General features: G+C 40.5%; 1 protein-coding gene across 4 annotated transcripts in view; it reads right to left on the bottom strand.

Moving 5' to 3' along the window:
- The window catches only part of GRIP1 (glutamate receptor interacting protein 1), a 466,465-nt gene that overhangs the window by 116,019 nt on the left and 322,774 nt on the right, over positions 1-27,672 (bottom strand). For all 4 annotated transcript variants that reach the window (XM_068969892.1, XM_068969893.1, XM_068969894.1 and 1 more), the window contains exons 8-9: positions 3,964-4,111; positions 2,011-2,180 (exon numbers count right to left, since the gene is read on the bottom strand). In XM_068969892.1, coding sequence (XP_068825993.1) covers positions 2,011-2,180; positions 3,964-4,111 — 318 coding nt within the window. The remainder of the gene's footprint in view (positions 1-2,010; positions 2,181-3,963; positions 4,112-27,672) is intronic.

The raw sequence follows: 27,672 nt of genomic DNA, 5'->3' as shown, positions 1-27,672 counted from the left end.
TCCCTCAGCAAAATCTGTGAAATGTTTTATTTCCATCTACCCATGGGATGAGAGACACGCTGTTTAAGCATCAGAAATCTTGAAAACAAAAGAAACAACTAGAACTTTCTTATGGAAAAAGGTGAAACTATATAACAATTCTACTGCATCTCAAAACAGAAGTTTGAGAATCATAAACATTATAACAATTTTGGGGTATATTTTCTCTTCTTAATTGGGATTTAATTATGTTTAAGACCCATTATTTATTTCCTTTTGGAAATACAAGTCTGATTTTAATATAAAATGTAGGGAGATACTTGCATGTTAGATAAAGAAGGTGGTGAACAATTTTCAACAATAGTGGATGACAGGGTCAGAAGCGGGAGTTAGAACTACTAAAATTACCAGCCCTTCACTCCTCTGCAAAACCACAAATGACATCAGCTTTTCCGCAGTGAAGAAAAAAAAAGTTAGTTCTTGGTCTCCATCCCCTTTATATATAAATTCATCTTCTCGGACTGTCTTGGCAGATAAAAATATTTAATATTTCATGAGTGGAAACTATTTGAACTAGGATTTGTTTACATGGCAAATAAAAGGCAGGGAAAATGAGGTTGCTAAAAACAATGACATTTTTATAGGGTCTGTTCACATTTCTGATTCTGATACTAGAATTTACCAAGCAGAATCTCATGCTGAAAAAGCACTAGGCAGTGTGTACTGTTATGCCTGTTGGGCTCCAAATCCAGTGGCACCTTCAGATTAATTTAGAAGAAACTTAACAGCTTTGGAAATCTCCCTTCTCAGTCAGTGAGCAGGGAAGGCCCGCACATCCTCCTGACAGGAACGGAACAGTCCCATGAATCGTACCCCCTTATCATTTCTATTCAAACGAGGCAGAATTTCTGTTCATAACCTGCCTCAGCTGCCTCATTTCTCCAACTCCAATGTGTAAAATTAAAATCTGATAAAGGGAATGCTGTACTGGAGATTTTCATTAGCTCCAGAGCTGTCTAAGCTCCATTTAATTAAAAAAGGTTGCATCCAGCTGACTCATTCAATATGAAAATTATTTCGTGCCTGTTTTTTTCAAACTGTGGGAAAGTGCAGTGTGTTTTAGAAGGTTGGAGACATAGGAAACAACCTCCTCAGAAGAAAAATTTTGGTTCCAGAGAAAATTCTGTCTCTCTAAACATAAAGAAATGTGTTCCTCACCTCTAGGGAGCCTGATAGTACTAGTGGGGCTTCAGAAGTTGGTTTCAAGGAATAAAAAAGGAGAGTGCTTGATTTAAGGAAGAGGAGCAAGGGACAGGTTAGAACAAAGACCCCACTGGAGAGTTGTTCTTCATTTGATTTTGGGCTCAAAGTCCTTTTTCTTGCACTGGGTTTTATTTAAGGATGCCTAGGTGGGACAGTGTATAAACACTCCGCAAAAGATCTGTAAGCTTCAAGACAGTGAAAATTCAGGTTCCCTCAGGTGAAACTTGTGACTGCATAATCCTAGTCAAATATTCTGACACTCTTAGGAGAAATATTTGGTCAGAAGTTTGTTTTCCACCCTAAGGAAAACAACTACTCTGAAAAACAGACAAAATCTCTCATGAAACTGTTTTCCCCCTGAAATATTTGAAGGATCTGGCATGAATGCCCACTTCATAACTATTTTTAAACAATGGGAGTTTTAGTATTTGCCTTTAAGGAAGTTCAATGCAAATCACAGGAAGTCAAATTATTTCCTTTCTTTCCACACTCAATTTGTCCCAAAGGCTTAAAAAAAACCCAACAGTACAAACATGAAAATTCTATTTCAAACAGTGTTTCCTCAATTTGGGGATTTCAGGTAAAACACCTGTGGCTTGATCAAAGGGATTGGGAAGATGGAGCGGAGTAAACAAAGATTGCCTGTTGTTTGAAAAGAAATGATAGAGGCAGAATTAAACTTGGCCTCTCTCTGCTTTCTAACTCTGCTGGAGAAGCAATCATTGCAAGGGGAAGACAACAGAGGTTTATCTGGACGGATCCTCTCACCATGGTCCGGTCCCTTCAGGGCCAGGCGGGTCTGATGATGGGGAAGAATCTCAAGCTTGACCTGGTCGGTGGTGTTGGCTAGGAATTGGGTTGCTTCTGCAAGCGTGCAGTACTCCATGCTGGTGCCGTCGATGGACAGGATGTGATCACCCACGTGCAGAGCACCACACCTATGAAAAGGAGAAGATGATGGCGCACCTTCCTCTTTGCATTATGACTTTCACGTCCTCATACTTAAAACTTCACAGTTTTCATTTACTTAAGGGAAAAAGGAAACGCTTGAATGTCATGGGAAACACTACCTGTCAAATATTAACTATCTTGGGTATGAAAAGAAATGTAAAACCTTGTAGAAAATGCAGAAAAACTCAAGGAAAGTTTTTCCCTTGTCCTTTATAAAAAATATATTATTTTGGGGGTGGCAGTGCTGAAAGTTGAGGGGAAGTGAGCAAGCGAGGAGAGGATAGGAAAATGTTTTCTTTTGACTTTTTTTCTGTGACTTTTTTTTCCCCTGAGTTTTTATATCTATAAATACGAGTTGGTAAATATTCAGAATGTAAAGATGGGACTCGCAGGATGGGAATTGGGCCATTTACAACTATTTTCTTGGGAGAATAACTTGGGAGAAAGATTCAGCTAGTGCTTGCTCGCAATCATCTCACACATGCTCCCAGATCACCAGTTCTTGATTATTTTGTTATTCTGGAGATAAACATTTATTAGTGCAAAAGCTCTCAAAGATGATGGAAATGAGGCAGGCGTCAAAGAGTAATCAAAGGAAGCCTCTGTGGTGAGTGAGGAGGAAGCTGGGGAGGCGGAGGGGCGGGCTGCTGCACCTTGCTGAACTCAAGAGGCTGAGTGAGTGGAGAACAGCACACACAGCAGTCAGCATCTCGAGGTGCCAGTCAAGTGGACTGCTGCTTAAACTGCTTACCCTCTGCAGCAGGAGAGAAACAGAGGGAGAACGTGAAAGCATCCTGCACCACTGAACGGGAGGGCATCCCTGAATCCATTACCATCGCTGTCAATGGCCTGAATGGAGCTACGAGCACAGTGGAGCTGTAGACTGGCCAGTACAGGGGTGGCTGCAGAGCATCAGAGTCAGTTCTTCAGGAAGGGGAGAAGAGGGCTGGAGACATGCAGGGAGACGGCGTTGCGGTAGATCTAAACACTTGCATGATGACCGCAGTCTACTTCTCAGGACAAAAGCATTCCAAGTCATCCCTCCCATCTAAAAATAAAATTCCACTTGGGTGCACCTGAAGTGCTTCAGCCACGGGAGGTGGGGTTTCTTACCAGGAGCGGTTAAATAATTTATTAGGTGGTAAGGTAGTCTCCCTCCCCTCCATTTGTAAATCTATCAGAAGAATTCTGAATAAAAGACTGGCATTATGTCATGAGAATGAATGATGTTTTGGGGGACCCTTGAATATAATGAATCTCTAAGATTAACATACGACAGTGGAGGGCCTTTCTTTAAAGACTGTATGATTTTTCAAATGTTGTTTTACTTCCTGAAGAAAAAAGGAGTAAGATTGTATGGTGGCAGGATTTAATTGTTCACAATTCAAGAAACCACAGGACTTCTCTGCATGGAGCATAATAAAGATCTGCTTAGCTCCCCTCAACCAAAAATGGGCTATTACTCTAGGACACAGTAGGTGAATGAACATAGTTGCTTGACTTTTTCTCATTTCTAAAGGCCACACCAAACATTTGGGTGAAGCAACATTACTTCACGGGGTGGCTGATAAGGAAGGTACAATTTTAAGCTCTAGAATACTAACTTGTTTTGTATATGAAGCTTGTATAAACTGGCAGAAGAGCTGTTTTGCTTCACCTGTGTGTGCATGTGTGTAGGTATTATGTATGTATGTTTCATATATGAATATATCTCTACATAGTTTAACACGCATACAATTTGGGAAAGTAGGCACTTTCTATGACACTCACCTGTCTGCAATACTTGCAGATTTGATTTTGTCTATGATAATGACCTGCTTGTTACAGCACATTGAGGTAGTTAGGGCCACCCCAAGGCTGGCACCCGGAGTTTTGGCAACTTCAACTAGTAGTGGTCCGGATGCTGTTGCCACAGAATCTATGGAAGAAAATTTCAGAAAACAAAACAGAATAAATAAGCAAACAGACACAGAAAAAAGGTGGAGAAGGTTCAGTCTGGTGTTGATCTGTTAATGTTATTGTGAAAACTTTAGATTTCCCTCCATTTAACGTCTCCACGTCCAGTGAGTGGTAACTTCTTAGGGCATCTTTTAGGATGCCTGTTCTATCCAGCTTGTATTATAGCAATATGTGCATGGGTTTACCTCTTCAATTAAAATTTAAGCTTCACATCAGTTGGGATAATGTCTTATGGTTCTTTATGCCGTCTACATTGATATGTGTGTGCATGCTAAATTGCTTGATACAGTGCCTGACAAATACTGGGTCTCTGAAGAAAGGTATTAAAAATTAATTAACTCAACAAATATCTTAGCACCTTCTATGGATGGATGGATAGATGGATGGATGGATGGATGGGTGGGAAGGAAGGGTGAATAGACAATGTCTCTAAGTAGGCAAGTAGTAGGAAGGCATATGCTTCCCAAGTGGCGCAGTGGCAAAGAGTCCGCCTGTCAATGCAGGAGACACAGAGATGCAGATTTGACCCCTGGGTGGAAAGATCTCCTGGAGTAGGAAATGCCAAACTGCTCCAGTATTCTTGTCTGGAAAATTCCATGGACAGAGGAGCTTGGCGGGCTATAGTCCATGGAGCTGCAAAGAGTCGGACACAACTGAGTGACTAAGCACACACATACGAAGGAAGACATACACCAAGTTAAATTCGTGAATCCTCTGGGATGTCCTTATTCTGGATCTGATATAGGGTCGTCTCTCCCTCAGGTGCATGCTTTATTTTTAGCTTGGAATGCTCTTCATTCCTTCAACTGGTCCTCACCCTTGGGGGTATAAACTTCAATTCCCCTGGGAAGCCTCTCCTGACTTATGATCTGGTGAGAACCTTTTCTCCTGCTATTTTCCTGCTTTGTTGCACAAACCTCATTCTTTCTTAATGGCTAGTGTGGATGGCATTCCTCTGATCTCTGCCGGACAGCAAGCTTGCTGTAAGGACAGAGCCTGTGTTCTGTCCACCATAGCCTCCTCAGTGCCTGGCATAGAGACTTGGGCATATATAGTTGTTGAATGAATGTATGGATAAATGAGACAATGCATGATGCTAGTTAGAGCTCAGAGGAGGAAGAGATCATATGGGAAAGAGCCTTGGATGTGGATGTATAATACCTGTACTTCTTTTCACAATATTTTTGTCATGGTAACATAGACCAGTTATGAACACTAAGTCTGCTCGCTTACCTAGAAAGTGTTATCTTTACCTCAGCGTTTACTACAATGGGAATCAATGTGTAGTTAAAGCATTTTACAAAGTGCTGTACACACAGAATATTATTATTGCATATTATGACCGCAAGCCTTTGAATCATCTCATTTTTTAAGACTGTATATTTTCAGTAGTATTTTTATGACTTTCTCCTACTCTGGTGTTTGGTACTAATACAATTTTGTCTTCCTGAAAGTATATCTTCATATCAACAAGCCAGCACTCAGATACGGTGAACTAGAAAATGTATTCCTATAGTGAAGCTCAGACAGTATGTGCTGACTCTGGAAGCTGAAGGACCCCTGGGACTGAGTCATCTTCAGTCCCAGATGAAGCAAGATAGTTGTTAAGTAAGGTGAAGATGAGAACAGTCATGCCAACCACATTCATACTCCAGGCCTAAGGATTCTTGTATGCGCTGTGTTTCTTAAATATCTAGTCCTAGAAAAAGTTAAGAGGCCATTTGGGCTTATATTTCTTGCTGTCAATTCCAGGGGAGAGTCTCACTAATAATAGCTGGGAGGAGCCAAGGGTCTTAGTCCGCTAAGAAGACTTTGTGATTCTGAGGTGTGCTGGCTATAATTTTCCCATGAATCTAACTCTATGGTGGGGGCTACTCTGTGGTTCTGCTCACCCTGCTGTGTTAACAGCCTGACCTCGGGCCATTGATAGCATCTGGCTTCTCTTCTCCCTTGTTTCCCAGTTCGTTTCTCTCCAGTGCCTCTCTTAGTCATATGCTCCCCAGGGTTCTGCCTTCCTCTCACCTTGGAGTTTATAGAGAGCAGTCCCCAGGCCAATCTGAAACAGTGGTTTGCACCTCTCCTGCCTCACTGGGACCTCCTAGTAAAGAATTCTGGTCAGTCCTTGTCGCCCCTGTTTGAGTTATCCTTCCATCATGAATACAGGTGGTTCTTCTACTTCTCAGCTCTACTAGTCAAAGTGCTATTGCTAAAACAAGGGCACATAATCTGATGCCTGTGGCTCCACTCCCAGGATTGTCGTTCTGCTCTTCTTGGAGTTTGCCCCGTCGCAATGCCTCTTCCTGTTCAGGCTGAACCTCACATGAGCTCTGGCCTAGTGGACTCTTTTCCCACATTATCTTTACAGAGGAGGATTAACCTTTGGGAGGACGAACTTTAGAAGGACAGATATCCCAAAGACTTGATGGATTTTAACAGATAGGTTTGTAAGGAGACAATCACTTATATTCTTCCACACGCTTTTCTGTCTAAATATAAATTCATGGGGCTTCCCAGATGAAAGTAATACACTTTTCTGTTACTTATAACCTAACCTCTAACAAATGACAGAAACTGAGAACTGTTTCTTGGTATCCCATTTTTCCTTCTTTCTTAGTAATAAGCTCTCTAAGTTTTAGCTGACTGGATGGCTGCCCAGCTAAGGACAACACTTCCCAGCCTCCTTTCTGGTGAGGCGCAGCCATGTGACAAAGTTCCAGCCAACAGGAAGTAAGCAGAAGTGAGACCTGATACATTCTTAAAAAGAATGGTGGTGCCCTCCTCTGTTTCATTTTCCCCTTCTTCACATTGCATTGTGGGCCCAGAACTGGTGACCATCTTCCACCATCAGACATGGGCATGGTGCCACCAGAGAGAGGACCTTAGATTCCTGAAATCATATCTCCAGAGACTATTTACTCTCCCGAGAAATAAACTATCACATTTAAGCTCGTAGGGTAAGTGAGAATTTTTGTTGCCAGCTGAATCTTTATTCTGACAGGCCTTTTCACTTGAGTCTATCCCCCCAAAAATACCTTTCTTGAATTTTTATTCTAAGAAGCTACTATTAATAGCTATTTGCAGACATAAATTTTATAAAGCCACAATCAACCATGACCCAGTACACACACGAGGTTTTCATGTTTCTTAAAAGTATTATATCAGGATTAAAGATCAGTTTGTAAAGAGGTTTTCAGCAGAGGTAAAAGTTTTTTAAATATAAACTCTTACAGTGCTATTCTTTTTTCCTGGCCTACATATTTGTCAAGGTGTTAAAAATTATATTTTTGTAAGGTTCTAATGCTGAAGCTGAAACTCCAGTACTTTGGCCACCTCACGCGAAGAGTTGGCTCATTGGAAAAGACTCTGATGCTGGGAGGGATTGGGGGCAGGAGGAGAAGGGGATGACAGAGGATGGGATGGCTGGATGGCATCACTGACTCGATGGACGCGAGTCTGAGTGAACTCCAGGAGTTGGTGATGGACAAGGAGGCCTGGCGTGCTGTGATTCATGGGGTTGCAAACAGTCGGACACGACTGAGTGACTGAACTGAACTGAACTGAACTGAATGTTTCAGTTACACTGAAGAATTAATATTAATTTTTTTCTCATAGGAAGAAATGATAGGAATGGGAACATTAAGAAACATAGCAAAAGGGTATCATATTCTCTGCCATCATTAATTTAGAGGGGGAGAGAGACTGTACTCACAGCTGTTCTGGTGCACCTCTGGAATGGAAACTATTAGTAGAAATAAGTCTCTCTTTACGTAGTACTTGCCCCATTAAGGCTTTGAAGGAACAATAAATGAAATATTTCCATTTAGGGCAGCCTAGTGTGCAACGAATTATTATTTTTTAAAATTTAAAATGGGACGCTTCAGAACTCTGAAAAGAGAACCATAAACTCATGGTTAAAGGAAGAAGCAGTGTGATTCTAAGCTGGGCTCAGGTCTGGGGGCCTGCAGGTGTGGTCCTAGTTATGCCACCAACTTACCATGTGGTCCAAGCCATCATCTCCCCTGGACCTCATTTTCTTCTGTAAAATTAGGGGACTTCAGTAAAAGCTCCTTAATCCTGACAATCTATGTCTCTTCAGAGAAATAGCAATGTTAGGCAAGGAATAGCCTACTGGGAATCAAAAATTAAAGAAACTTAATAAACTTTATGAAAATATACAATCAGTTCAGTTCAGTTCAGTTCAGTTCAGTTACTCAGTCATGTCCAACTCTTTGCGACCCCATGAGTTGCAGCACACCAGGCCTCCCTGTCCATACCAACTCCCGGAGTTCACTCAGACTCACGTCCATTGAGTCAGTAATGCCATTCAGCCATCCCATCCTCTGTCGTCCCCTTCTCCTCCTGCCCCCAATCCCTCCCAGCATCAGAGTCTTTTCCAATGTGTCAACTCTTCCCATGAGGTGGCCAAACTATTGGAGTTTCAGCTTCAGCATCATTCCCTCCAAAGAAATCCCAGAGCTGATCTTCAGAATGGACTGGTTGGATCTCCTTGCAGTCCAAGGGACTCTCAAGAGTCTTCTCCAACACCACACTTGAAAAGCATCAATTCTTCAGCACTCAGCTTTCTTCACAGTCCAACTCTCACATCCATACATGACCTCTGGAAAAACCACAGCCTTGACTAGATGGACCTTTGTTGGCAAAGTAACATCTCTGCTTTTCAATATGCTATCTAGGTTGGTCATAACTTTTCTTCCAAGGAGTAAGCATCTTTTAATTTCATGGCTGCAGTCACCATCTGCACTGATTTTGGAGCTCCAAAAAATAAAGTCTGATACTGTTTCCACTGTTTCCCCATCTATTTCCCATGAAGTGATGGGACCAGATGCCATGATCTTCATTTTCTGAATGTTGAGCTTTAAGCCAACTTTTTCACTCTCCACTTTCACTTTCATCAAGAGGCTTTTGAGTTCCTCTTCACTTTCTGCCATAAGGGTGGTAGCTAAATTTCAATTCCAGTATCTTACTAATGAGACTTCCCAGGTAGTGCTAGTGGTAATGAGCCTGTCTGCCAATGCAGGAGATGCAAGTGACACGGGTTCGATCCCTGCTTTGGGAAGATCCCCTGGAGGAGGGCATGGCAATCCACTCCAGTATTCTTGTCTGGAGAATCCCATGGACAGAGAAGCCTGGCAGGCTACAATCCATGGGGTCACTAAGAGTCGGACATGACAGAGGAGACTTAGCACAGCACATCCTACTAATGGGTAGAAGAGGGGAGCTACAAGATATGAACGTGATTCCAGATAATTATTGTTTATCAAGATGGGATGCAAAATCTCAGACCCTTAAATATTTTGATGACAGTGATAACATCCTTTAAAGACCAAGTTCGAGGGATTGTCTCTCATTGCATAGTATGAAGGACTTCTTAGGGCACAACTTTTAACTTTCTATCAAAACTGTGTCATACTGAGTTCTTAACTTATGCAGATAAAAAAAATGATGAGGGAAAGAAAGTGCTTATCTTATGTAAAGATGATCATAGATTGTTGATAACAGTTTAAGGAAAATGAGCTCAGCCCTCTGGTCTCTGTCTTTAGCAGCCCAGAATTTTACTTCACCATGATCACTCTCAAATTCATGTGTCCAGCACACATTCGGGCTTCCTTTGTGGCTCAGATGGTAAAGAATCTGCCTGCAATGTGGGAGACCTGGGTTTGATCCTTGGGTTGGGAAGATCCCCTGGAAAAGGGAAAGGCTACCCACTCCAGTATTCTGGCCTGGAGAATTCCATGGACTGTATAGTCCATGGGGTTGCAAAGAGTCGGACACGACTGAACAACTTTCATTCACTAGTTCACATCCTTCACTGACACCTTGAACAATTCCCGAATGTCTCATAAGCCCATCAGACACAACATACCCAAACTGGCTGGCAAGTCCACCCCACTCCACTGGTTCTTCTCCAGGTCCCCTCCTAGTGAATGGCTCATATTCTATTCCATTATGGAAACCAGAAATTCAGGAGTTGTCCCCAACTCCATCTTGTCCTCACTCTCACAGATCTCTCTTGATTCTAGTTCCTAAACAGATCTCAATTTCATTCTTTCTTTCCATCTCCACAATCACCATTTCCATCCAAGTGCCATTGTCGAATATATCCCAACCCTCCCATGGCTCCCACCTTCCCCAATCCAGATTCAGTTTTTAAAAAAAGTGCAGATCTCATCATGCTAGTCTATGCTTTAAAACCCCTCAACAGCTGTTTTTATAACAGGGTAAAATATATTATCATCATCTTCAAGGACCTACAGGACCTGGCTCCTGCTTACCTCGCCTGTTTTCTTTACCGCCATGCTGTTCTTGTTCTCTCTGCTCCACCTTCCTACTCCTCTTGCAATTCTTCAAAAACATTGCGTACTTTCCTGCCTCTCATCCCTTAGATATACTATTCCATCTGGAATTCTCCAACTCCTGGTCCCTGCATCACCTGCTTCTTTACCACTGCTCTGCTCAAATGTCACTTGTGCAGGAAGCCTGCCCCGCCCTGCAAACCATGTCAACCTGCCTGCTATATGCTTTAATAGCATCCCTATGCTTTCCCTTCACTGCACATCTAATAAATGTGACTCAATAATTAGTCGTTCAATTACCTCTTTGCTCTTTGATGAATAATGTAAGCTCCATGCTGTAGGGGTTGTGTATGTCTTGCTTATGACTGTGACTCTCTACAGTATCTATATAGCATCTATGTACACAGTAGGTGGTCAATGTGATCTGTGGATGGAATGAGTGAAAGAATGAAGGCCTATTATTTTATTCAAGAAGCAATGCTAGCAATAGTCATGATTCAGACATTTAAGTCACATTCTTGTGCTTGAGAGTTCTTAGTGTGGTTGAAATCATGTTAACCCCATGATTAAATCCTTTGAATGGCTGTTTTTGTAACAGAGTGCCTATGCATACCCGGATGATGTTGATGAGGAGGGATATTTTTCTTTTGTCTAAATTCTAACCTGCATAATGATCTGTATTCAATGCCTCATAATATTGGACTGAGAAGTGTTTGAATTTATCTGATAGCAAAAGAATTAGAGAACAGCCTACTGGAAGAAAGGTAACCCACCTTCTTCCAGATGGAACTTGAACGTATTGGTCATTTCCCATCTGTAAGTGCGTAGTATAGCAAACTCTGGGAGTTGGTGATGTACAGGGAAGCCTGGAGTGCTGCAGTCCATGGGGCTGCCAAGAGTTGGACATGACTGAGCGACTGAACAGCAACATAGCAGCTAGAAATGGCCAAGTAAATGAGCTACCCCTAGGATTATGAGCTCTTAAAAGAGACTGGTGTCACTCAGGGATGAATGGTTCTAGAGGTTCAAAGGAGGGTATCCTTATTTGTACATATCTCCACTCAACTTCTTTCCACAAAAGTCTGGAGGCTGGTTGCTTTAAACAAACAAAAAAACAAATGTAATATAAAGGAGCAATCAGGAAGAGTAAAAAGACCTATGAACACCTTGCCCACAAGGGTTAATAGAGATGCTTTGACTGAATTACAAAAATGACTTTAAATTACAGGGAAATCCACAGAGACAGAAAGTAGACTGGTAGCTGCCAGGGATTGGGGGCAGACAGGACTAGAGAGTGACTGTTTAGAACCAGGCAGAGCTGACAGTAGCATGACACTGTGAACGTACTAAACGCTACTGAATTTTAGACTTTAAAGTGCTTAATTATACATTATATGAATTTTGTTACAATTAAAAAATATGATTAAACTTCCTGGGAACCACGGTCAATCCTGCACTGCTGGTAAAGAGGAAGTCTTCTAGTCCCAACAGTGGAAATAAAGATTATTGTAGCAGGGAGCTCTAAGAGAATCTTTCCTGTGGAGTTTTGTAAGTGTCAGTTGCTCAGTCATTTCTGATTCTTTGAGACCCCATGGACTGTAGCTTGCCAGTCTCCTGTGTAGATGGAATTCTCCAGGCAAGCATACTGAAGTGGGTAGCCATTCCCTTCTCCAGGGGATCCTCCCCACCCAAGGACTGACCCTGGGTCTCCTGCATTGCAGGCAGATTCTTTGCCACAGAGCCACCAGGGAAGCCCATATGTGTTAATAGGTGGTGCTGATATAATAGGGTGATATCCTCAATGTATTTTCATAATGGCTGTTTCTTGAGGCACATGATTAAAAAGCAAATCAGTGATGCTGTCTCTATTACGAGACAAGATAATGTGATGGTCCGCTTGATCAAAAGACAGACCCCAGGGCAGACAGATTGGCTGTCTCTCTAGGGACCTACCTAAATAGCAATCTTTTATCTTACTTCAGGTTTCCAGCAAAAGCTGGATACTAGATAATTCAAATGGTCCTCTGTGAGAAGACCCTAGTATGCTGGCTTTCATATAAATGACTTAGACCAGATCCAAATGCTCTGGCCATTGGATGAGTCAGAGGAAGGATTCATGTAGTCTCAGGAGGCTGGGGAAACCTAACTAACTCTTGCCAAGATAGAAGATCACCCACGTCATATTCTCACACAAATGGGCTTTCTAAGTCTGCAGGTTACATCATCATTCCTGCAACAACATGAATTTTAAAATACATTTATTGAGTATATTTATATATTCCAGGAACCTCAGAAGGCACTGGGGACTCAAACATGAAAATATATTATCCCTTCTTTCACATAACCCCTTAGGGTCCATGCCAGTAAGACAGAGGGGTGGGCTAGAACTTTTGGATTCCACTATGGAAATTTATTCTGATGAACCTCATGAAGTTTCTACTTTTTCTTAAACTACAGGACACATAATGTTTGAAATTCTCCCAAGCCCTATGAAAACTTTAATACAGTAAGAGTCAAAATGCTTATAAAATACTGGGTTATCTAATAGGATATGGTTTCCAGCTTTCTAGGAAGATTTACTCAAGTATGTCAACAAGTATATCAGGTATGACACCACTCACAGAAGGTGGTTGAAGCTTCCTGTCCATAGAAAGGCAATTATTACCAAGGATCTGTGGTACAGGGCTTCCCTGGTGGCTCAGATAATAAAAAATCTGCCTGCTGTGTGGGAGACCTGGGTTCAGTCCCTATGTTGGGAAGATACCCTGGAGAAGGAATTGGCAAGCCACTCCAGTATTCTTGCCTGGAGAATCCCATGGAGAGAAGAACCTGGTGGGCAAGAGTCCACGGGGTTGAAAAGAGCTGGACATGACTGGGTCACACACACGCATTTATGGTACAAGTCAAAGGAATGGCGATGGTATGAGACCTATGGGGGTCTGAGGAGACTGCGCGTGGTGAGCTGGAATGCTCAAGATGAGCTTCTTAGTTGAGAAGCTGAATGCTTCTCAGCTGCCTTCATCTTAATGGGCTCTAGGAAAACAAAACCATTTTAAGTGAGTACTGCTTTCCAGAATTACCCACGTGGCAGTTACTCTCCGCATCACAGAAGAGGATCTACAAATGCTCACGTTTAATTGATCATTAGCCTTTTCTAGCAATTGCTTTCCATAATACATATTTCCACACAGCAACGTCAGGAAGCTCATACTGCCTTGTGGTATTAAGCCTTGTTTCCTAGCTGCCATCCTGTTCCATCCACAGACGGTCTGATGAAAAGCTGGAGTCCAAAAGCCCTGGCTTTATTCCAAGATGTCTAATAAGATGCATAGGAAGAATAAAAGCGTGCAGACAGGGTAGATGAATGGGGCACCCTTATTAAAGAAAGTGCAAGAGAAAAAAATGGACTGTGTCAAAATGAGAAAAACTAACAGAAGAAAAATCAGGAAGAAATAATCAAGAGCCCATCCCCTGACAGAAGATTAGTTTATTCTGCTGAAGTGAAGCATGGCTGAGAAAAATGGATCATGTAGATATAAATTATTCATGGTTAAAGACGTCTCAGTCATTAAGATATTTACACCCTGAGTGAAGCCCTGGCACGCTGTGTTGATTTATGGGCTACATAATTACATAAGATACGCTGATGACTGTTTGCACGGGAAACACTTTGGATTTTTTATTTTGTTAATCAGTTTTCCCACTTTGAGCCCAGCATTTCAATCAGAGCTCCAGGCTTGATTAGAACCTCCCAGGGGTGACAGAAAGACTGTGCTTGGTAACAGTAGTTTTGTCGGCTGTACATTCCTTCAGATAAAAAGTACCTTTGGGGGGCTTTTCAAATTACCCATTAGTTAAAAGTATTTTTTATCAGTGATATCCTCTTCAAATAATGCTACTAATAATTTCAACCCTTTTCAGATGAGCAAAACTCTAACAAATATTTCTTAACTTAAAAAATTGCTGGTTTAGTTTTGTCAATTGAAATTCACTATTCAGAAAATACACCCATACAACAAAAAGTATACCTTCTGTATTCAAATGAGCTTTATCTGAAATCCTAAGTTTTTCTGGGGAAGTTAAAGGGACCATCTTGAATGCAGTTATTGTACTGAAAGAAGAGTCCAAACAACGCAAGTGGAATTCAATAATATACCCATGTTAACCTGAGTTTGACTAAGCATGGTTGATGATTACTTTCATTCTCTGCAGCAGCCTCTCCCTAGTAATTTTATTAACTTTGGAATATCTTGACACTGCCCCTTCCATTTTATGGGACTCATCTTTCTTTTGCACCTTGATTATTGGCCTATACTGCTTTTAAATTTTTTACTGAAGTATAATAAACATAGGGCTTCCCAGGTGGCACTGTGGTAAAAGATCTGCCTGCCAATGCAGGAGATGCAAGAGAAGTGGGTTTGATCCCTGGGTTGAGAAGATTCCCTAGAGGAGAAAATGGCAACCTGCTCCAGTATTCTTGCCTTGGAGATTTCATGGAAAGAGAAGCTGGGTGGACTAGAGGCCATGGGGTTGCAAAGAGTCGGACACGACTGAGGGTCTGAACACACAGCACACATGACAAACGTATGGAGAAATTCATCAATCTTAAGTTTGAAGCCTGATAGATTTTCATAAACTGAACAGATCTGTGTAATCAGACCTAGAAATAGAATAATACCAGCATCAAAGACTCCCTGCATCACATGTTCCTTTAAATCACCTCCCTGACCCACAGGTAGCCACCATCTTGACATCTAGCAGCATAGGTTAGTGTGTATATGTGTTAGTTGCTCAGTTGTGTCCGATGCTTTGCGACACCATGGACCCTGCCAGGCTCCTCTGTCCCTGGGATTCTCCAGGCAAGAATACTGGAGTGGTTGCCATGCTCTCCTCCAGGGGATCTTCCCAACCCAGGGATCGAACCCACAGCTCTTAATGGCTCCTGCACTGGCTGGTGGATTCTTTACCACTAGCGCCACCTGGGAAGCCTTCTTTTACAAATTGCACAAATCTCTCTGTTTCCAACTTTCTATTAGGTTGTCTGGCTTATTGGTTTGTGGGAATTAAAAAAACAAACAAACAAACATAATCTGATATGAGTCTTTTTCTGGATATTTGTTGTACAAATATATCTTCCCTCTCTATAACTTACCATTTCAGATTCTTAATGGAGTCTTTTCATGAAGAAAAGTTCTTATTCTTTTTTTTCCTTATGGTTAGTACTTTGTGTTCTCTTTAAGAAATCTTTGCTTGTTGTAAAGTCATGATGATGTTCTCCTAGACTTTTTTTTTTTTTACCAGAATTACTATTTAATTTTCACATTTAGATCAGCAATCTATCTGGAATTGATTTCTGTGTATGGTGTGGGATAAGGAGAGTCACCATATATTTTTTCCACCTGGATATAGCTTACCCATCATCATTTTTTGAAAAGATTGCTTTTCCTCAGTGTGTTACAAAGTCACTTGTGTCATAAATTAGATGACTACGTACCTACAGTGCTGTTTCTGCTCTGTTTCATTGATCAATCTATCTGTCCTTATGGCAGGATGATGCTGTCTTAATTACTTCAGCTTGTTAATAGATCTTGGTACCTTGTAGTATAAGCTCTCTGGTTATTTTTCTTTAAGACTGTCTTGGCTTTTCTTGGTCTTTTATAGAGTGATGTATTATTATGTATTTAGTTCAAGGGAAAATAGAACACATTAGTTAAATAAGTGAGAGAGTTAAGGCTCCTGGCTAAGTGAGTAATAACATATGAAATAATCACATTAGAATTTACATGGTGGGTTTCAGTATTAAAATTGATAGTCTGACTTAGTTTTTATAGATATTTAAGAATACTAACAACATCTTTTTTTTTTTTTTTTAAGAATACTAACAACATCTTCCAATTTAAATTTCTAGGGCTCAGTACTTCCCTGGTGGGCCAGTGGCTAAGATTCCATGCTCCCAATGCAGAGGGCCCAGGTTTGATCCCTGCTCAGGGAACTAGATCCCACATGCAACTAAGACACCCAGTGCAGCCAAATAAATAAATAACTATTTAAAAAAACTTCCTAGGGCTCTAATTTTATCCTACAGAGAAAAATGATAAAGAGTTTTTATACTTTTAAAAAGAGGGTGAGAAAAATCAGGTCACACAATTCCTTACAGAGATTTTTGAGCTTAGGCTCAGTGACCTGGGCACTCCTTGTAAACAAGGTTGTACCCCTTTCCTGCACAAGCTCTGGACATTTCCATTGTCAGTACCAATGTGAGGCTTTTTTTTTTTAAGAGCATAATTCTGTCTACCAGGAGCAACCTTTCAGGAAACTCAAAAGGTTTACATCCTACTTGCTGTAAAAAGCATAAACAGCCAGGCATTTAAGCGACTGATACCAATGGGAAAATAGAAACATCAGTCACAAAGTGAAAAATCCTTTGGCCTGGTTATTTAAATGATTTGGCATATATACATGGCTACTGCACAATCATCATATTCCATATCATCGTTTTCCAGAAAAGCCTGATTCCTCCTCCATCTAAAAATAGCCAGTGTCAGGTTTTTCTGAGTTGGATAAGTGATCCTCACAGAAAATGGGATGAGCCTCCACTAGGCTGTGCTGAGGTAGAGAAACTACTTAAGCAGGAGTAAGTGCCTGCAAGATAAATAAAGAATTCTTACTACTAAGGGTTCTTAATCTCCCAAGACTGGGAGGGAACTGTCAGTCAGGAAGAGTTAATGGCTTAATGACAAGACTCAGGGTCTCCTTGGCATCCTGTGCTAGGTTTGGCTTTATGGTTACATTTGAAAAAAGCATTCTAGTTCTCTAGGAACAGATCTGAAATAGACAAATGAATACAAAGTATGCAGACATCCTAAAAGCCAATTTACTTGTAAGGTGCCAAAAATAATGGACTATACAGTCCATGGAATTCTCCAGGCCAGAATACTGGAGTGGATAGCCTTTCCCTTCTCCAGGGGATCTTCCCAACCCAGGGATCAAACCCAGGTCTCCCTCATTACAGGTGAATTCTCTACCAGCTGAACCAAAAGGAAGCCCAGAAATATTTAAAGCATCTGTATTTCTTGACTGACCTTGAGCTTGACAGGAAGGAAATGCAATATTAAAAAAAAACAAAACCCAACATGGGTAAATGTACAGGTCTAAAGAAATGGCTAGATTTAAAAAATGAAAAATAATTTGATTACTGTGTATTAAAATGACCAATGCCATGTCAATGAAGAAGCAAAGTAAGCCCGATCAGGGCATCAACAGAGCAGAGGCACTAAGAGGGTCCCCAGCTTGGGCCAACGTGACCACTGGATGGAAATATTAGTCTCACTGTCCAGTGTCTTGAATCCTGTAGGTCCTCAATAATACTCATTTATTAGTCATAAAGTAAATGAAATTCTAAATAGAAAATGTGACATATGGTTGGAAGGGATACAAAATAAGTAGGATGTCAGAATCAGGATCTAAAAAAGTTTAGACGGGTTGGAATGATGGGTGGATATTTAGAAATTATTTTTAACAGGATGTATGATGATGTGCCTTATGTTTTTATGGTAAGTTATAGTTGACAAGGTGATTTCACGTATCTCATCTTGTTTTGTTTGTCACAACAGCTCTCTGGTACAGGCCTGGGCATTTTAAATACTCTCCAAGTGATTCCATCATGCAGTGAGGGTGCGGGGCTCTTGTTTGGGGATATAGGCTTCATGGTCAGGAAGATATTGGTTATCAGAGGTGTTCAAGCAGAGCTTGGCAAGCAAAGTCCTGAAGAAATTCTAGCATTAGATAGGTGTTCAAACACATGATGCTGAGATTCAATTACTGTGGGGTTGTCACCTTTAAAGAACAGTGTCTCCTGGGAGCCTTACATGCCTTCAGAAGCATGTTTTGAACATTATTTTTTACCTTTTGGGTTACATAGTATCTTCTGTAGGCATGCCTTTCTTGACAAAGGATGGCATTTGAAAGTTATAAATAGCACTTCACACTACTATAAGACATACTCTTATTAACAGAAATTGAAACAACTCCTGAAATATTTTGAAATGTGAGAGTAGAAAACTTCCCTAAACCAGTACAAACAGCAGGATGGGGAGCTCACTCTTTTTGTGGGAAATTAAGGATTTAATGGAGCCCAAGTAGTTTCTGGACACATCTATAGAATCAGGGAAGGTGAGAGTTTTTGCCAAAGGCAAGAGCTAACAGACTGCTCCATTTTAAACCTTTCATCATGGAACCCCAACTTTGACGATGGCGCCACATCATTCATGGTATCTTTGTTATATTAAAAAGTGAACACAGACCCTGCTTTGGGAGGACACTTGTGGCCTTTCCCTGGACTGTCTATTCCTCCTCTCACTTGGGAGACAAGCTAGAGCCTAACACTTCTGCTTCTCTGCAGAAATCTGGGCTGCCGATGTAGCACCCAGGAATCTCTGATGATGTCTGTCAATATACTCAAGATATTAAGATAGTAAAGAAAAAAGATGTAGGAGTGGACTGTGAAAAAAATGGGACAAATGAACTGACTTACAAAACAGAAACAGAGTCACTGATGTAGAAAACAAATCTGTTCCCAGGGGAAGAGTCGGGGGAAGGATAAATTGGAAGATTGAGACCGACACTTACACACTCTTGTATATGAAATAGATAACTAATGAGAACCTACTGTATAGCACAGGGAATTCTTTTCCATACTCTATAATGACCTATAAGGGAAAAGAATATTTAAAAAGTGGATATGTATAACTGATTCACTTTTTCATACACCTGAAACTAACACAAAATTGTAAATAAATTATATTCCAATAAAAAAACAAAAACAAGAAAATAAACACTGTGTTTCAAATGAAAAAAGTAGGAGCATTTCTGAAACATTATGTCTCACTCCTTTAGTCTGAGTAACTTTACCTGAATTCAAATCAATAAAAATGCCTGAATGATTAAACACCAGTAGATAATTAATTCAGGGTCTCACTTTCTTCTTTCATATTCAGAACTCTCTTAGGTACCTACTGTTAAATATTTGATGTTCTGGGATTTTTAGTGGAGGGGGTTCAATTATGAATTTGGGCCTAAAACAATTTATAATTTAAATGGTAAGATTTCATCTTTAAAGTATTCCCTGTGAAACTTTTATTTTTGAAAGAATATTAACTCAGTCTTACATTTCAATTTCAGAATCTTAAGTTTAGAATAAAACAAAGACATGTTCCATTAGTTTTTCTGCTGCTTTCAGAACTTGCATTCATTCTTAAACCATTTATTGTTTCATAGATTGGCTATAATTAACCTCAATCCTCTGTGGGTACACTATCAGACTTAAGAGGTTGATCCTAGATTTGGGATGGATGGGCGTGTTCTCTTAGTCATGTTGACTCTTTGCGACCCCATGAACCACAGCGTGCCAGGCTCCTCTGTCCATGGGATTTTCCAGTCGAGAATACTGGAGTGGGTTGCCATGCCCTCCTCCAGGGGATCTTCTTAACCCAGGGATTGAACCTAAGTATCCCGCACCGCAGGCAGACTTTAACGTCTGATCCATCCTAGGTTTAACATGATATTATCTGTGTTATTTGGAGCAATTACTGTAATCTCTTCGAGACATTACTTCATTTATGAAAAATAAGGATAATAGTGTACATGTCACAGAGTTGCTATGACAGAGTTAACAAAATATACAAAGTACCTTGTACAACTTTTGGCAGAAACTAACCACATGAATTGTTAGTTCTCTCCTCCTCTACAATTTCTTGGGTTAAATCCAGGACATGCTGATGTCATTAGTATCTATGCTGACTAATTAATTTCCTGGTAGATGTTGAGAAAATTACTTTTTTTATTTGACCAGAAAAACATAGACAAAAACTCTTAAATCAAAAAAAATTAAATGATGATTAACATGCCTCCAAAACGTTTAGTATTTGCATCTATGTAAGATACAGTGATGTCATCAAGAGAATGTTCTAACAGAAAGAGGAAGGAGGACAGGATGAGGGAGCTAGACATCTGTGTAGTGTATCCCTAGTTAGATTTTCATGTGTTGTTCCACTTGCTTAGCTTTAAGTGTTGTAAATGATTTCAATATTAACTCTCTTTGCAATTTCAGATTATCCACACTACACTACTTATGGATTGAGTTTTATAATCTATAACTAATGAATCTATATCTTGGACAGGGTACTAAAAAAACTATACATGGAGGCTTTCAATGACACAAATTATAAAAATTCAATGAATTTTCATTTTTTTCACAGGTGGCATATATAATATTCCTGCCAAATGACATCTTCAACTTGATTGACCAGCCTCAAACCTATCTTAGACCGCCCCCCCAACCACCACCATATGCTTTCCCAAGTGTGAGAATTCTGCTGGCAAGTCTGCCAAGCCTTTACTAAAATTCTGTTTGGATAAAAAGGCTTAAGTGAAGCCGATTCCACAGGTGAATGCAGCACTCAGCACAAAACTGTCTTTTAAGGAGCTCAAAAGATGTGTTCAAGTTATGGAAATCACCTCTGAGGAGGAGGAGGTCCTAGGGTCACCCATTGCACATGTCCACAGGGTGAGACATCTCAAATAATCTGTCTGAAGTAGATCCTCAGAGGGTCCTAAGAAGTAGGCAACCAACAGCAATGAACCAAATCATATAAGGCAAAAGGGCTGGTAGGACTTTACATGGGTGCAGCTGAAATATTACTTGAGTTCTTGTGAATTAATGATAACCACTCTTTCCCACTCTCCGAGAGAATGTGTGTGTGGCTTAGTAGGCTTTTTTTTTTTTAACCTCTTGAGAGGCACAAACTTAAGCCAGAATGAAAGTCTCCAGAGAGTCAGGTCTCAGTACTCTGCTGGTTCAAACATATGATGCTTATGCTTATCTGAAACCATGCCCTTGTTTTGAAGAGAATTTTCCTTGTACCAGTGTTTACAAGGATGAGCCTCTGTGAATGGTCTAGGAATGACAGGGTTTGGACAATGAGTCTGGATGATATAATTGACTTACACTTCCAACTAGGAACAACAGTTGTAACTAAAGAGAAGCTGCAGGTCCTCAAATGAGCTACAAAATACCAAGCTTTCAACCAACCACCATACCATAGCAGGGCAGCTTTCAAAATCCATATATTAGGGACTTTAGTCATGAAGTTGCATATTTGCTGCTTGGTGAAAACAAGGGTTTTCTAAAATAGAGAAGAGCTGGGCACACGATGATAAAGGCCACTTTGTGCTCTGATCCCAGTATTTCCTAAGCATCAAAGACTGGAGAGAAATAATTTGTTTCTTGTACACCAGTGCACCTTCTTTGAGGGAGTCTGGTAAATTCCCTAACAGTCTGGATCTCCAGACTAATGTTTACTGTTAGACTCTACAGTGGTGGTATTCTGGAATCACTGAAAATGGCTAATGAAACTCTGGGCAAGAAAATTAACTTTGACTACGGGCCAGTGATTCATAGAAAGCCCTTCCATGTAGCTCTGTGGGACTCAGGCACCCTGATGCTTTTACTGATAACTGGAGGAAATACTTCTTGAAGGGAAGAGAAAGGAAGGGAAGAGGGTGGGGAGGGGAGGGGAGAGGAGAGAGAAGAGAAGGGGAGGAAAGAAATAAGATGAACAGAAGAGCACTGCAAATTGGTTGCTTAAGGCTTTATTGCATCTTTTACTACTACTTTTGGAGTTCTGCAGAGCAGAGTAAATATTTACCATCAACTTAGTGAACTCAGTGGACATACCAGTTTTAAGCTGTCTGCCTTTCATTCCATCAGCAAATATTTAATGTGCACTTTTCTGTGCCTCCGATGCTGAAGCTGAAACTCCAGTACTCTGGCCACCTCATGCGAAGAGCTGACTCATTTGAAAACACCCTGATGCTGGGAAAGATTGAGAGCAGGAGGAGAAGGGGACGACAGAGGATGAGATGGCTGGATGGCATCACTGACTCAATGGACGTGAGTCTGAGTGAACTCCTGGAGTTGGTGATGGACAGGGAGGCCTGGCGTGCTGCGGTTCATGGGGTCACAAACAGTCGGACACGACTGAGCGACTGAACTGAACTGAACTTTCTGTGCCTCATGCATATACGGTACATACAGTGGTTAAAATATATACATTATCTCCCTTTCCCTGCTGCCCTTATAGTTTAGTGAAGGAGATAGCGGATTAGCTCACCAACAAATTAGCATTTTAATAGTGATAACTACTGTGAAAGGAAAGTAAGAATTCCCTGGGTAAGTGAAACAGGGCGACCTAATTTAGAGAGACTGTCAGAGAAGTTTTCTCTGAGGTAGTGACGTTAAAGGATATGTACAAAATAGCTGGGTAAAGAATGTGTGTTTGTTCATGTGTTGGGGTTGGAGAATCACTTCTGAGGCAGAGAGAACAGAACTTGAAAAGTCCCTGAGGGCAGGAGCTTGGTAGGTGGGAGGAGCTAGGAAAGAAAAAATAAGAGTCTTGGGAATGAGAGAAGGGAGCTCCTAAGAACCCATGGAGAATGGAGATGGGGGAGGCAGCTCTGGAAACAGCAGGTAGGGCTTCATGGGCACTGTATAGAGTTTAATTTTATCTGAGATTTAGTGGATGACATGGGATGAGAGTGATATGATTCCATGAGTGCTATGTAAAGGTCTCTTGGGCTTCTATGTGAGCATGGAGAATGGAATGGGAGTGAGGGGTGGAGCCAGGCATATGCTGGGAGGTGGCTGGGAGAGAGGGTGGCTCTGGGTGTGAGAAGTGAGGACAAGTGCAGAGAAAGTAAAAATGCAGACAAGGAGGGTGGCTGGAAAGAGGAGAGGTGCGCTCTGTAGAAGAGCTAGGTATAAGCGGGGTGAGGAAAAACAAAGGATGACCTAGTCTCTTGATTTGAGAGCTGCTCCAGTAGAGGCACTAATGCCTGAGATGAGGAAGAGGGGATGGGAACAGGCTAAGGGGAGAAGTCAAGGTCAGTTCTAAACATTTAGCTTTAAGAATTATCATATAAATGTTGCATTAGGACTGCTCTGATGGAACAGACTTGTGGTTGCCAAGGGGGAGGCAGGGAGGGAAGGACTGGGAGTTTGGAATTAGGAGATGCAAACTATGATGTATAGAATGGATAAGCAACAGGTCCTACTGTATAGCACAGATAATTATATTCAATATCCTATGATAAACCATAATGGAAAAGAATATGGAAAAGAATATATATAATATAATGTATATATATATGTCTTAATCACTGCCATACAGCAGAAATCAACACAGCACTGTAAATCAACCATTGTTTTAGTTTAGTCACTAAGTTGTGTCTGACTCTTTGCAACCCTCTGGACTGCAGTCCTCCAGGCTCCCCTGTCCATGGGATTTTCCAGGCAAGAATACTAGAGTGAGTTGCCATTTCCTTCTCCAGGAGATCTTCCTGACCCAGGGATCACACTGGTGTCTCCTGCATTGGCAGTCAGAGATTTTACCACTGAGCCAACAGGGATACTTCAATTGAAAGAAAAAAAGAAAAGAAAAGACTGTTCTGGTTCAGTTGCTTTCAGCAAAGCTTCTAGAATCATTCATAACAGTTTGAATTCTGGCTCTCTTCTTTTCTACCTGGGCAAGTTCTTTTATTTTCTGATTGCTGAAATAGGGATACCTACGCCTATCTTTTATGGTAAGAATACAATGAAATAATGTTTATAAAGTTGCCTTGCACATAATAGGTACTTAGACAATGGCAGTTACTATTAATGCAGTTTGCTAATAGCATCATATTATGTTAGAGAAAAGGATGAATTTTGACTCTGACATTTATAAACTCTGTCTCCAGGCCAATAAGGAACCTTACATTTCTAATTTTTAAAACAGCCTTTTATTCTCTTCTCCTACAACATAGCAAATATAAAAACAACAATTTCTACTCTAACATCTTTGATTTAGTCTTGATCTTATAGTTCCACTCACAGGTGATAAGAAGCTTTGGAATCAAAGATTCTTTTTTTTGGTACCATGAGGAAGAGAAGATCAGGAATGTTTGCAGTCTGTGACCACAGGAGCTCTGTGAAAAAACAGCACTGTCTGTGTAGGAAGAATCAATATTGTGAAAATGACTATACTACCAAACACAATCTACAGATTCAATGTAATTCCTATCAAATTACCAATGGCATTTTGCACAGAACTAAAACAAAAAATTTCACAGTTCATATGGAGGCACAAAACACCCTGAATAGCCAAAGCAAGACTGAGAAAGAATGAAACTGGAGGAATCAACCTTCCTGACTTAAGACTATACTACAAAGCTAGTCATCTAGACAGTATGGTACTGGCACAAAAACAGAAACACAGACCAAGGTAACAAAATAGAAAGCCCAGAAATAAACCCATGCACCTATGGGTACCTTATTTTTGATAATGGAGGCAAGAATATACAATGGGGCAAAGACAGTCTCTTCAATAAATGGTGCTGGGGAAACTGGACAGCTACATGCAAAAGAATGAAATTAGGACCCTTCCTAACACCATACACAAAGATAAACTCAAAATGGATTAAAGACCTAAATGTAAGACCAGAAACTATAAAACAGTTAGAGAAAAACATAGGCAGAAGACTTGATGACATCAATCAAAGCAAGATCCTTTATGACCCACTTCCTAGAGTAATGGAAATAAAAACAAAAGTAAACAAGTGGGACCTAATCAAACTTAAAAACTTTTGCACAGCAAATGAAACTGTAAGCAAGGTGAAAAGACAACCCTCAGAATGGGAGAAATAATAGCAAATGAAACAACTGACAAAGGATTAATTTCCAAAATATACAAGCAGCTCATACAACTCAATGCCAGAAAAACAAACAACCCAATCAAAAAGTGGGGAAAAGGACCTAAACAGACATTTCTCCAACGAAGATATACAGATGGCTAACAAACACATGAAAAGATGTTCAACATCACTCATTATTAGAGAAATGCAAATCAAAACTACAGTGAGATATCACCTCACACTGATCACAAAGGCCATCATCAAAAAGTATACAAACAATAAATGCTGGAGAGGGTGTGGAGAAAAGGGAACACTCTTGCACTGTTGGTGGGAATGTAAATTGATACAGCCACTATGGAAGATGGTACGGAGATTCCTTAAAAACCTAGGAATAAAAACACCATATGACCCAGTAATCCCACGCCTAGGCATATACCCTGAGGAAAACAAAAATTGAAAAAGACACATGTATCTCATTGTTCATTGCAGCACTATTTACAATAGCTAGAACATGGAAGCAGCCTAGATGTCCATCAACAGATAAATGGATAAAGAAGTTATGGTACATATTAGTCAGTACATATTAGTGGAATATTAGTCAGCCATAAAAAGGAATGCATTTGAGTCAGTTCTAATGAGTGTGGATGAACCTAGAACCTGTTATACAGAGTGAAGTAAGTCAGAAAGAGAAATACCTATGACTGATTCATGTTGAGGTTTGACAGAAAACAACAAAATTCTGTACAGCAATTATGCTTCGATAAAAAAATAAATTAAAAAAAAGAAAAAAAAAAACCCTAAAAAGCCCCTAAAAACAGCTCTGACAAGAGAAGAGGGAACTGTGGGGAAGGCCTTATTTAAGGTCAGTCTCATGTACGTTCACTGGGAAGGAACAGAAAATGCCCAAGATGTTCAAACATTAACAAGAAAGGTCTTATCTAATTTTCTGGAACTACAGCCTTCAATATTAAACATTAAATGTGTGATGACCACGAAACCAATAAAACCCTTTATGTTTTTTAGGAATGCATTTTGATGTGTTTGATTAAATTGCAAATGAATTCACTAGCCTTGTGTGAACTGACCTATCACAGAAGTCATATAGATTCTTATAATCAGGAAGTGCCAGACTCCTGTGGTCAACATAATCCTTTCAGGTTTTCACAAAAAAACAAGAGGAAGCTTGGTTTCCTTCCAGGTAAGAGAAGGATAAAATAGGATCATAGCAGTGAAGTACACTGTAAAATAAAAGTGCTCTAAATATATAAGAAATTATTTTGAACATTATTAATTTAGGAGAATGATAATCTCAACATCAAATATTCTTCATTAGTTTGTTTATTCATTTATTCAATTCGCCAAGAAATAAAGAGTATCTTCCATGTACTGCAGAGGATACAGTATGGGTATGAAATAGTCCTTGTCCTTGAGGAGTTTATAACCTCATAGAGGAGGACAGTCACGTCTACAAATAACTAGACGACCACACTGATGGGTAAAGACTGAGGTGTATGGACAAGACATTATGGGAGTTAAGATGATAGAGAGTTGCTCTCAGCTGGGCTTACCAGGTCTGGTTTCAAGAAACAGAATCAAATCTGAAAGGCTGTAAATAGGAGACTGAGAAAGCTGACATAAAAACAACAACAACAGGACTTCCCTGATGGTACAGGGGATAAGAATTCACTTGCCAAAGCAAGGGACACGAGTTTGATCCCTGGTCTGGGAGATTTCACATGCTGTGGAGCTACTAAGCCTGTGCGCCACAATCACTGAGTCTGAGCTGTAGAGCTCATGAGTCATGTTTTCTGAAGCCTGTGCTCTGAAGCAAGACAAGCCACCTCAACGAAGAGTAGCCACCACTTGTAGCAACTAAAGAAAATGTGTGCACAGTAACATAAGACCTAGCGTAACAGTAGATAAATAAACAGTAATAAAGACAATGATATTAGAAGCATGTTTTAAAATTTCGATGTGTTCTAGGAATGTGTCAAGTACTTTGAATGTCCTAACAACTTTAAACACCACTGTAACCATGAGAAAACATCACCATGACTAATCCCAACTTAATTGATGGGAAAACTGAGACTTAGAAAGGTCATACGTCTAGGAGGTTGACAGCCAGACTCAAGTCTGGGCTCTTTAACCACCATACTGTAATGTGTCCAGGTAGGATGAAAGTCACGAGGGAAAGCACATACATGGTAAAACACTGCTCACAAATCATCCAGTGTCCAAGGAGGCTGACGCACATGGATTTCCAGGAATACAACAAAAAACCAAACTAGAACGATTGGTCTGGATAAGCTTGGGTAGAGTCTTAGTGTCAGACTAAAGACTTTGGATTTTATTTTATAGTGTGGGGAGACGTCCACACAGAGATGGTGGTGGAAACTGTAGGAACAGATGGCAATGTTGTAAGAGAGTATTTTTAAAGACAGGAAAAGTAAAGTGGTTGAGGGAAAAATTTTGCGAGGGT

This window comes from Capricornis sumatraensis, chromosome 4 (genome assembly GCF_032405125.1).
Source record: "Capricornis sumatraensis isolate serow.1 chromosome 4, serow.2, whole genome shotgun sequence".
Lineage (NCBI taxonomy): Eukaryota > Metazoa > Chordata > Mammalia > Artiodactyla > Bovidae > Capricornis > Capricornis sumatraensis.
Note: the sequence above shows the minus strand (reverse complement) of the source record. Positions and strands in the feature narration are given on the sequence as shown.